The sequence below is a fragment of the Phacochoerus africanus genome, chromosome 2, assembly GCF_016906955.1.
Source record: "Phacochoerus africanus isolate WHEZ1 chromosome 2, ROS_Pafr_v1, whole genome shotgun sequence".
Lineage (NCBI taxonomy): Eukaryota > Metazoa > Chordata > Mammalia > Artiodactyla > Suidae > Phacochoerus > Phacochoerus africanus.
Window position 1 is genome coordinate 231,499,673 of NC_062545.1, and position 12,026 is coordinate 231,511,698.

The following is a 12,026-nucleotide window of genomic DNA, read 5'->3' on the forward strand; positions in this document are numbered from 1 at the left end:
GCCATAGACTACACGATGATTGCTTTTGTCACCATTTCATGACTCTGATGTTTCTGGAGTCAATAATTATCACTCCAATCCCCTTCATTTGCTTTATTTTCAATGTAGTTATTATAGATTCTCCTTCACCTCCCAAACTCCGCCAGTTGTTTAAATCAGCTTTCAGTATGCTTATTCCCATCAGTTAGCCCATCCATCTCATTATCTTCATCTTTCTTCATCTCTTCCAGGGCCTTCGACCATCTACTGTGTTTGTCTGTTGGCCTACACACAGCCTAGGATGTTCCTTTGCTATCATCTTGGTTTTTCCTTTGCTTCCATCTGGTGTTGTGATACCCTTTATGCTTCTAATGTTTTCCTCTTTCTTGCTTTATACTGTATCTTTGATGGAGCTCAGCCTCTAGTAGCTTCCTGAAGAAAGATGTATAAAGGTAGCTGTTTAGAAATCTTGCCTTTCTTAATATCAAACATATGTTTATTTTACCCCTAATTTATTTAGTAGTTCTTCTGGTCCTAAGAATTCTCATCTGGGAGTTTCCGTCGTGGTGCAGTGGTTAATAAATGCGACTAGGAACCATGAGGTTGCGGGTTCGATCCCTGCCCTTGCTCAGTGGGTTAAGGATCTGGCGTTGCCATGAGCTGTGGTGTGGGTCACAGATGCGGCTTGGATCCCACGTTGCTGTGGCTCTGGTGTAGGCCTGTGGCTACAGCTCCGATTCAACCCATAGCCTGGGAACCTCCATATGCCACAGGAGTGGCCCTAGAAAAGGCAAAAAGATTAAAAAAAAAAAATCTCATCTGGAATTGAATTTTCTTTAGCACTTTGGAGGCATTGATCCATTATCATCAGGCTTCTTTGGTTGGTTTTTAGGAGTATTAAGACATTCTGCTTCTGAATCTTTTTCATGTGGTTTATTTTCTTCCCTCTCTAGAGATCTATGTGATACTCTTTTTCCCATGTTCTGACATTTCATAATTAATAAGAATGTCTTGGTGTGGCTCTGTTTTCACCCATTGTGCTGGTATTCCAAAGGTCTTTCAATCTGGAAATCACTCCTTTATTTTGAGATATAGTCTTGAATTATTTAATTGATGACTTCTATTTTTTTGTTTTCTTTTTCTGGAGGTCCAGTTCAGATGGTGAATCTCCTGGTCTGGTTCTCTGAATTACTATATTTTTTTCTTTCAATTTCCATCAGTTGGTTTGCCTATTTGCTCAACTCCCTGAGAGTTTTTCTCAACTTTATTTTCCAATGCTTCTATTGAGTGTTTCAGTTTTTGCTGTTGTGTCATTAATTCTTAAAAGAGCTTTTTAATTTGCCTAGTGTTCTATTTATGTGATTTCTTGTTTGTTCTAGTCATAGCTGAGGCAAGCCACCCATGGTAACATAAAACATTGCCATCTTATTTTTTGCTCATACCTTCTGTGAGTCAGGAATTCTGTTAATACTTGAGTGACCAGGGGCTGGAGTCATCCAGTGGCTTCCTCACCTACATGGCTGGCTTGTGGACTGGGATGATTTGAAAACTGGGTTTGGCTGGAACTGTTGACGTGGGTACCTATGTGTGGCCTCTCTGTGTAACTTCTTACAGCATGAGAAGGGACCTTTCTCTGAAAAGGAGCTTCTGGAGAGCAAATTTTCCAATACAACCAGAGAGAAACTACATAGTTTTATATGACTGGCCTTAGTGGTCACATAGTGTCACTTCTGCCAAACTCCACTGGTCAGTGTAAATGTAAGATTGTCCAAATTCAAGGGGAAGGACACTGACTACTTCTTGATTGGGGAGTGAGAAGATCAGCTTTCAGAAGAACCTGTGGAATGGTAGTATTATTTTGCCAGTTTTCAAACAATGTAATTGCCTCATGTAATGATTAATTGTGTGCAATATCTTTTCTTATTTCTCTAAGAATATTATTATCAGTGTTCTTTTTCCTATCAGGTTGAGGAAATTCCTTATTACTCCTAGTTTATTTTACTGTTTTTATCATGAAATGGTGTTAGATTTTGTAAAGTGCTTTTTTCTGTGTCTATTGTGATGATCGTGGAGTATTTGACATTTATTCTATTTTTTTTTTTCTTCTGCACCTGCAGCTTGTGGAAGCCCCCCAGCTCAGGGGTTGAACCTGTGTCACACTAGTGACCTGGGCCGCTGCAGTAACATGCCAGATCCTTAATTCATAGGATGTATTACATTGACTTTTACATGTTAAACCAATTTTGCATTCCTGGTCTAAAACCCATGTGGTCCTGGCATGAAATCCTTTTTTGTATGTTGCTGGATTTCATTTGCTGGTATTTCTTCTTCGTCGTCGTCGTCTTCTGCTGCTGCTGTTGCTGCTGCTGCTGTTTGCTTTGGGTTTAGTTTGTACTCTTTGTTCCTTGTTAAGGTAGGATATTAGATTATTGAAATCTTTTTTTGGAGGGGGGCTTTTTTAGGGCTGCACCCTAAAAAAGCATATGGAGGTTCCTAGGCTAGGGGTCCAATCGAAGCTACAGCTGCTGGCCTATGCCACAGCCACAGCAGTGCAGGATCTGAGCCATGTCTGTGACCCACACCGCAGCTCATGGCAACACCAGAACCTTAACTACTGAGGGAGGCCAGGGTTCGAACCTTGCAACCTCATGGTTCCTAGTTGGGTTCCGTTTAGCTGCACCATGATGGAAACTCCTGATTTGAAATCTTTTAAAAATGTAGGTGTTGGAGTTTCCGTTGTGGTGCAGTGGTTAACGAATCCGACTAGGTACCATGAGGTTGCGGGTTCGGTCCCTGCCCTTGCTCAGTGGGTTAACGATCCGGCATTGCTGAGCTATGGTGTAGGTTGCAGATGCGGCTCAGATCCCGCATTGCTGTGGCTCTGGCGTAGGCCGGTGGCTACAGCTCCAATTCGACCCCTAGCCTGGGAACCTCCATATGCCACGGGAGCGGCCCAAGAAATAGCAAAAAAAAAAAAAAAGTAGGTGTTTACAGATACCTATTTCTCTCAAATACAGCTTTTGCTACATCCTATAAGTTTATTTTTATTTTCATGTAATTTCTATCAAAGTATTTTCTGATTTGCCTAGTGATTTCTTCTTTGACCCATTGGTTATTTAGGAGTGTATAGTTTAATTTCCACATATTTGTCAATTTCTCAAAATTTCTTTTATTGTTTGTTTCTAATTTCATTCCTAAAATTTAGTTCATAGAAAATAATATTTCCTGGGTAAATACTGTTATAGCTGTATTTTACTTCTTCACGAGAATTTGAGTTGCTAACTAGCATCTTGTCATTTTATCCTGAAAGATTCAATTTAGAATTTCTTTGGGGCAGGCTTGCCAGTGATGAATTCTTAGTTCTCATTTATCTAGAAATGTCTTAATTTCTCATTTAAAAATTTTTTAAAGTATATTCGATTTACAATGTTGTCAATTTCTGCCATACAGTATCTCATTGTTTTTGAATGATGATTTTGCTGATTATAGGATTCTTGGTTGAGTCTTTTTCATTTCTGTATATTGAATATGTTCTTCATGACCTTCTGTTATCCACTGTTTCTGATTTGAGGCTGTAACTAATTTTTTGGACCCCTTATATATCACTTTTCTCTTGCCATTTTCTTTCTTTTTCCTTTTTTTTTTTTTGCTCTTTTAGGGCCACACTTGGAACATATAGAAGTTCACAGGCTAGGGAATCAATTGAAGCTGTAGGTTCCAGCCTACATCACAGCAATGAGGGATCCAGGCTGCATCCATGACCTACACTACAGCTCACGGCAATGCCGGATCCTTAACCCACTGAGTGAGGCTAGGTGTTGAAGCTGCATCCTCATGGATACTGGTTGGGTTTGTTACCACTGGGTCACCACCAGAACTCCTCTTGCCATTTTCAAATTGTCTTTCAACAGTTTAACTGAGAAATATCTAGATATGAATTTCTTTGAGTTTATTATCCTTGGAATTCACTGAACTTCTTGAATGAGTAGATTGATTTTTTTCAATTTTAATAGACTATTTTTAGAGCAATTTTAAGTTTACAGAAAAATTACAGAGAGAAGAGTTCCCATAAACCTGCTCACACTGTTTTTCGTATTATTAGTGTCTTGCACAAGTGTGGTACATTTGTTATAGTTGATTAAAAACACTATTGATACATTATTAATTAATTGTAATTAAGAGGGGCCAGTACAGTTCTCTGCGTTTTGACAAATGCATAATATCCTTTAACCACCATTATAGTATCCTACAGAATAGTTTCAACAGTCTAAAAAATGCCTTGTTCTGTACTTTATCATCTGTTCCTTCCTCCAGACCCCTAGCAAACCCTGCTCTTTTATTGTTTCTATAGTTTTTACTTTTCCAGGATATTTAATATAGTGGAACTCATAGAGTATATAGCCTTTTCAGATAGACTTCTTTTATTTAGCAGTATGCATTTAAATGTCTATGTCTTTTCATGACTTGGTAGCTCATTTTTTTTAATCACTGAATAATATTCTATTTTATGGATGTACTACGATTTGCTTATCCATTCACTTGTTGATTGTATTGTTTGATTCTTGTTTTTGACAGTTATGAATAAAACCACTATAAACATTCACATGCCTGTTTTTATGTGCATGTACATGTTCAATTTGGGTAAATGGCTAGGAGTGTGATTGCTAGGGTGATTGGTTAGCCTATGTTTAGCTTTTAAGAAACTGCCAAATTGTCTGCCAAATTGATGGTCCTATTTTGTATACTTGGAGCTCACTGAGCCTCTTGAATGTGCAGATTCATTTTTTTAAAGTCAAATTTGGGAAGTTTCAATCATTTTTCAATTTTTTAATGGAGATATGCTCCCTGACCTCAGAATATATTGTAAAGCTATGGTAATCAAAGAAGCATGGTATAGGCACAAAAACAGACACATAGATCAATGGAACAGAATAGAAAGCCCAGAAATTTAAGCCCGCACACTTGTGGTCATTTCACCTATAACAGAGGAGGGAAGAATATACAATGGAAAAAAGACAATCTCTTTAATAAGTGGTGTTGGGAAAACTGGACAGCTATTAGAATATTTCTTTATACCATATACAAAAATAAACTCAAAGTAGTTTAAAGGCCTAAATGGAAGGCCTGAAACCATAAAACTCCTGGAAGAGAAGATAGGCAGAACCCTCTTTGACATAAATCATAGTAGTATTTTTTTTTTGGCACTGTCTCTTAAGGCAAAAGAAATAAAAGCAAAAATAAATAATCAGACCTAAGTAAACTTAAAAGCTCTTTCCACAGCAAAGGAAAGCATTGGACAAAACAAAAAGACAACCTACTGAATGGAGAAAATATTCACAAATGATATAACCAATAAAAGGTTATTATCTAAAATATGTGAACAGCTTATTTTACTCAATATAAAAAAACAATCAAAAAAATGGGCAGAAGACACAAGTAGACACTTTCCCAAAGATATATAAATGGCCAGGTGCCATATGAAAAAATGTTTAACATCTCTAACCATCAGAGAATCACAGATCAAAACCACATTGACATATCACCTCAAATATGTCAAAATGGCTGTCATCAAAAAGTCAGCAAATAACAACTGTCGATGAGGATGTGGAGAAAAGGATCTCTCATACACTGTTGGTGCAGCCACTGTGGAAGACATTCATGGAGTTTCTTCAAAAACTAAAAATAGAACTACTGTGTGATCTAGCTGTTCCACTGCTGGGCGTATCTCAGAAGAAAACAAAAATGCTAATTCGAAATGATACGTGCACCCCAATGTTCATAGAAGCATTATTTACAATAACCAAGATATGGAAGCAACTTAAATTATCCATCAACAGATGAATGGATAAAGAAGATATTACACATAATCACACACAACACACACAGAGAAATATTACTCAGCCATAAAAAAATAATGAAAGTCTGCCATTTGCAACAATGTGGATGGACCCAGAGAGTATTCTGCTTAATGAAGTAAGTCAGAGAAAGACAAATACTCTGTTATCAGTTATATGCTGATCTAGAAAATCAAATGAATCTATGTAACAAAACAGAGAACATACTGGTGGTTACTAGTGGGGAGAGAGCAGGGGAGGAGAGACAAAATAGGGGTAAGGGAGCAAGAGTTGTTAACTACTAAATATAAAATAAATAAGCAACATGGATACATTGTATAGCACAGGGAACTATAGCCATAATTACTTTGAGTATAATTTATAAAAACATGGAATCACTATGTTGTACACCCAAAAGTAATATTGTAAATCAAGTATACTTCCATAAAACAAAGTAAAATTTGGGAAGCTTTCTGCCATTGTTAAGGTTTTTTCTCCAGTCCTCCCATGCTCACAAATGCACAACTCCCTTATTCCACTCTCATACTCCCCCCAGCCTTCATTGTAGACACCCTCATCATGCATTTGTTGTTATGCTTAATAGTTTCCCACAGGTCTCTGAAGCTCTGTTCATCTTTCTTAAATCTTTTTCCCTGTTGTACCTCAGTCTGGATCCTCTCATTTGACCTGTCCTCAGTTCCACTCATTTTTTTTTTTCAGTTCATACCTGCTTTTGAGCACCTCTAGTCAGTTTTTCAATTCGATTTCAATACAATCAGTTTGATTTATTTTTTGAAAATAATTGGTTTCTTTATTGAAATTATCAATTTGGTTAAATATCATTCTCATAGTTTCATTTAGTCCTTAGGTTCTTTTTTTTTTTTTTGTATTTTCTCTTTTTTATGGCTGCACCTACTGCATATGGAAGTTCCTGGGTTAGGGGTTGAATTGGAGCTGCCTTGAGGCCTATACCACAATCACAGCAACACCAGATCTGGATCTGAGATGCATCTGTGGCCTGTGCCACAGCTTGCAGCAACACTGGATCCTTAAGTCTCTGAGTGAGGCCAGGGATAGAACCCACAACCTCACTCACAGAGATGTCAGGTCCTTAACTCGCTGAGCCACAGTAGGAACTCCTAGTTCTTTAGTTCTTTAAACATATCTATAATAGCTGACTGAAAGTCTATGTGTTGTTAAGTCCAACACTTGGGCTTCCTCAGGGACAGTTTTTATTGACGGCCCTTTTCCTGTGTATGGGCCAGACTTTCATGTTTCTTTACATGCCTTGTAATTTTTTTCTTGAAAGTGAACAATTAATAATGTATCAACTCTAGAAATCATAACTCTGCCTCTGCTGTGTCTAGAGTTTGTTGTTGTTGTTACTTGTTTAGTGACCTGCCTGGGTTAATTTTCTAACTCTGTATTCTTTGTTGCATGAGGCAACTGTTAAGTCTCTGTTCAGTTAGCCTAGAAGTTGATTAGCAGTTTAGACAGAGATTTGTTTAAATGCCTTATGCAGAAATTTCTTAAGGGCATAATGTTTCATAATGATCTGATAAGTTTTTTTGTTTGTTTTTTTTTTGTTTTTTAGGGCTACACTGGTAGGTACAGAAGTTCCCAGGCTAGGGGTTGCATAGGAGCAAGAGCTTCCAGATTGTGCCACAGCCACAGCAACTTGGGATCTGTGACCTACACCATAGCTCATGGCATCTCCAGATCCCGACCCACTGAGTGAGGCCAGGGATCAAACCCGCATCCTCATGGATTCTAGTCAGATTAGTTTCTGCTGCGCCACAATGGTAACTCCAGGGATCTGATGTTTTAATGGTTAAAATGCTTGAGTATTTTAGCAGAATCTTCCAATGGTTGCTTCCCAGTAGAGGTTTGGAGTGAGGTGGTAGACAAGATATCTGGGAGAAGATGAGATAGCAGCTAATTCAATTGCACGATTGTCTTTAATTGGCTAGTGAGCATTAGGAATCTTCACAGCAGTATAGGGCCTGTTGGATTTTCCACTTATTGTAGGATCATTAAACTGTTCCTTGGTATACACTTTGGAAAACACTTTTGGATTTTCTTTTCTTTTTTGCCACACCCGCAGCATGAGGAATTTTCACAAGCCAGGGATCAAATCCACACCACAGCAGTAACCAGAGCCACAGCAGTTACAACTCTGGATTCTTAACCTCTGAGCCACCAGGAAGAGTTTTCTTTGAAAGAGTTTTCAAAGTTTTCTTTGAAAAAGTTCAACCTAAGTTGAACTAAGAGTTTTTCTTTAGAAAAAGTTCAACCTAAGTTGCAGGATGTCTTCAAACCTTTAGCAGTACACAAATATAGAATAACAAACAAACCAAAGACTGGAGAGAAGAGAGAAATAAACCAGCCATCATTTTGAGGAAAAAAAAAATATGACCAGCCATCGTTTTTAAAGAAAAAAGTGAACATATGAATTTAGTTTGCAAATATGCTTCTGAGTGTGTGTGTATACTTAGGTGAGCATATAGATCCCTTCACACAATTTTCTTTTTGTTGCACTTTAAAAAAAAAAAAAAAAGACTCCTGGGACATAACAGCATTGCTGGATGTCGGGTACATTTACAAAACCTGACTACATGAGAAGCACTCTACAAAGGCACAGGATGTTACATAGAACCAGATAATTAAAAGACCCAGACTTTTCTTGATTTTTAAATGGTAAAAAATCTTATTTTCTGTAACATTAATCTATAGTACTGATGGTCATTTATTTATTTTTATTTGTGTTATTAGTATTCACAATGTACTTGCTAATTAAATATTTAAAATCTCTAGTGTTAATTCTGGTGTTAAAAGCTTTTCAAATCTCTATAAATCTGATTTTGAAACAATTGATGGTAAATGACTTTCTTTGTTAGAACCAATTGCCAAGTAATAAAATTGACTTTTGAAAACAAAACATTATTTGCGTATTTGGAAACATTTTACGTAATAACTGTGTCTTAGGTTCCTGAAATTTGAATATAAACAAAGGGTCTTTCATAAATTACCATTTGTATACCAGTGCTGTCTTGCAGCAAAGCCTAATTATTATAACCTGTTATATACCAATGCAGGAAATGCAAAGCTGTCTCTGTATTTTGGATTGCTTATATCTTCTCTTCCTGTGGTGCCCAGTATGTAACTGAACAAAGTGAGGTCAACCCAAAACAGTCCCAAATCTGACCTGTTATCACCTGAGCCTTCCTGGTTCATTTTGAAAATCCAGTTGACCTGCTCTTCCTTCAGAGATTCTTAGAAGCCACAGCTATTTATGAATGTCTCCTTAAGTGCACCCCCAATCCTAAATTGGCGAAGAGCAGAATGGATCTGATCTCTTCAAATATTTGGGGCTGCTGACATGAACCGGTGGTCATTAATGGATGTGTTGGAAGGAACCCAGCTTAGTAATGATTTCAAGGCAAGGAGCGTTAATTAGCACTGGCATATGATCAAAGTCTCACTAGCTATGGAAAATTCAATAATGATAGCCTAGGTCTTCAGCTGTGTTTGTCACCTCACTATACCTGACAGGTAAAATGTTGACTGTAGGATATTCTAGCACATCCTTACATTAAACAATCTGACATTAATGCTAGAGACTATGGCTTTCCTCTAACACTGCTTCCTTTCCTTTGATTGACACACTTTTTTTTTTTTTTTGCCTTGAAGTCTTCCGTTATAGCGAAGAGGACAGTTTTTGAACCTGAGAAGATGACGTGAAAGACTATTTATATATATGTATCCTTTCTATTTTTCTTTTAGTGCTATTCTCCATCTCAAGATGTCTTTACACTTCCAATAAATGCAAACTGACAAATCTCCAGGCCACGACAGAGGGGAAATCATTACTTCTTGAAGCCTGGAAGACAGCCCTTGATAAAGCCAAATCCCTGATTGATGTTGCAATGCTGAGGAAGTTCTGGAAGAGGAGACTTTTTTCTTATCCCACTAAATACTACTTCCTATTTTTTATTTTTTCCCTAGTCACCTTCTCTGTTTTGAAAATTCATCAAAAGCCTGAATTTGTAAATATTGGACATTTGGAGCTGGTTGAAGAGAATCCTAGTAGTAGTATTAATTGCACCAAAGTTCTACAGGGTGATGTAGATGAAATCCAAAAGGTAAAGCTTGAGATACTAACAGTGAAATTTAGAAAGCGCCCTCGATGGACAGCCTTTGACTACATAAACATGACTGCTGATTGCCCTTCTTTCATCAAGAAGCGCAAATATATTACAGAACCGCTTAGTAAAGAAGAGGCAGAATTTCCAATAGCATATTCTATAGTGGTTCATCACAAAATTGAAATGCTTGACAGACTCCTGAGGGCCATCTATATGCCTCAGAATTTCTATTGCATTCACGTGGACAAAAAATCAGAGGAATCCTTTCTGGCCGCAGTGATTGGTATTGCGTCCTGCTTCAGTAATGTCTTTGTGGCCAGTCAACTGGAGAGTGTGGTGTATGCATCATGGAGCCGGGTTCAGGCTGACCTCAACTGCATGCAGGACCTCTACCAGATGAATGCAGACTGGAAGTACTTGATAAATCTCTGCGGTATGGATTTCCCTATTAAAACCAACCTGGAAATTGTCAGGATGCTCAAGCTGCTAAAGGGTGGGAGCAACCTTGAAACTGAAAGAATGCCATCCAACAAAAAAGAACGGTGGAAAAAACATCACACAGTTGTGAATGGAAAGCTGACAAACATGGGGACTGACAAAATACATCCTCCTCTTGAGACCCCTCTGTTTTCAGGCAGTGCCTATTTCGTGGTCAGTAGGAGTTATGTGGAGTATGTGCTGGAGAATGAAAAAATCCAGAAGTTTATGGAGTGGGCAAAAGACACATACAGCCCAGATGAGTATCTCTGGGCCACTATTCAAAGGATCCCAGAAGTCCCAGGCTCACTGTCCTTAAGCCACAAGTACGACATGTCTGACATGCATTCGATTGCAAGGTTTGTCAAGTGGCAGTACTTTGAAGGCGACGTTTCCAAGGGCGCTCCCTACCCACCGTGCAGCGGCATCCACGTGCGCTCTGTGTGCATTTTCGGAGCCGGTGACTTGAACTGGCTGCTGCACACACATCACTTGTTTGCCAACAAGTTCGACACAGACATCGACCTCTTCGCCATCCAGTGTTTGGACGAGCATCTGAGACATAAAGCACTGGAGGTGTTAAAACACTGACCGTTGTTGTATGTGATTTTAGAAATAACCAGGCTGCATGAGATGTACCACATTTGATTCCTTTGCCTACAGAATCAAGCTCTCCATGCTAGGGAAGCTATAGAGTTTCTGCAGAGCACGGTGTGTTAGAAAGGTAGTAGCCTTAAGCCTTGACTTAGAACTAATGAATGCCCAGGGCAGGTTGCAAGGCATTGTGGGGAGAGGTGCCCCAAGTGGCTGGAGAAGAGGCTAAATGCCCTCTAGCTTGTTAAAAGCGCTCAGGGACTTAACAAAACCCTAAGATTTGACCTGTGCCAAAATTACTTGGAGAGCTTTCAATATTATGGTTTTCCAGATTTTAATAAATTTTTACCAACAACCAATAGTAAGGATGTAATTTATCTTGTAGGTTGTGTCTGTTGAAAGAGAAGTTTGACTTTAAATGATCTTTGTAAGTGATGTACTTTCTGCTGTAACATTGCTCTGTGACCTGTATCTGTATATGCTATCTCAGGGAACTTGAAAAAATGGGCTTGATTGAATGTATTTCTCATTTTTATTTTTAACAATGTACGTGTATTTTTAAAAGCAAAAAAGAGAGACAGTTCCTAGTTTAGTTGATTCTACGAGTCATCTAAATCATCTTAGGTTATTTAAAAAGTTAAGGTGGAGTTCCCGTTGTGGCTCAGTGGTTAACGAATCCTACTAGGAACCATGAGGTTGCAGGTTCGATCCCTGCCCTTGCTCAGTGGGTTAACGATCCGGTGTTGCCATGAGCTGTTGTGTAGGTCGCAGACGTGGCTCGGATCCTGCGTTGCTGTGGCTCTGGCATAGGCCGGCGGCTACAGCTCCTATTAGACCCCTAGCCTGGGAACCTCCATATGCTGCGGGAGCGGCCCAAGAAATGGCAAAAAGACAAAAAAAAAAAAAAGTTAAGGTATCTTTGTTTATTAGAGTGTCTGCAGAGTAACCTTCAAGTTTTTCACATATTTGTCTCCCTCCTCCAGTCTCCCCAGACCCT

At 38.6% G+C, this 12,026-nt stretch overlaps 1 protein-coding gene across 6 annotated transcripts in view; it reads left to right on the forward strand.

Moving 5' to 3' along the window:
* The window catches only part of GCNT1 (glucosaminyl (N-acetyl) transferase 1), a 164,764-nt gene that overhangs the window by 25,201 nt on the left and 127,537 nt on the right, over positions 1 to 12,026 (forward strand). For 4 of the 6 annotated variants that reach the window (XM_047767796.1, XM_047767795.1, XM_047767797.1 and 1 more), the window contains one exon: positions 9,597 to 11,547. The exons of the other annotated variants lie outside the window; for them this stretch is intronic. In XM_047767796.1, coding sequence (XP_047623752.1) covers positions 9,740 to 11,026 — 1,287 coding nt within the window. In that variant the 5' untranslated portion in view covers positions 9,597 to 9,739 and the 3' untranslated portion in view covers positions 11,027 to 11,547. Of the gene's footprint in view, positions 1 to 9,596; positions 11,548 to 12,026 lie in introns of those variants that run through there. 6 annotated transcript variants of the gene reach the window in all.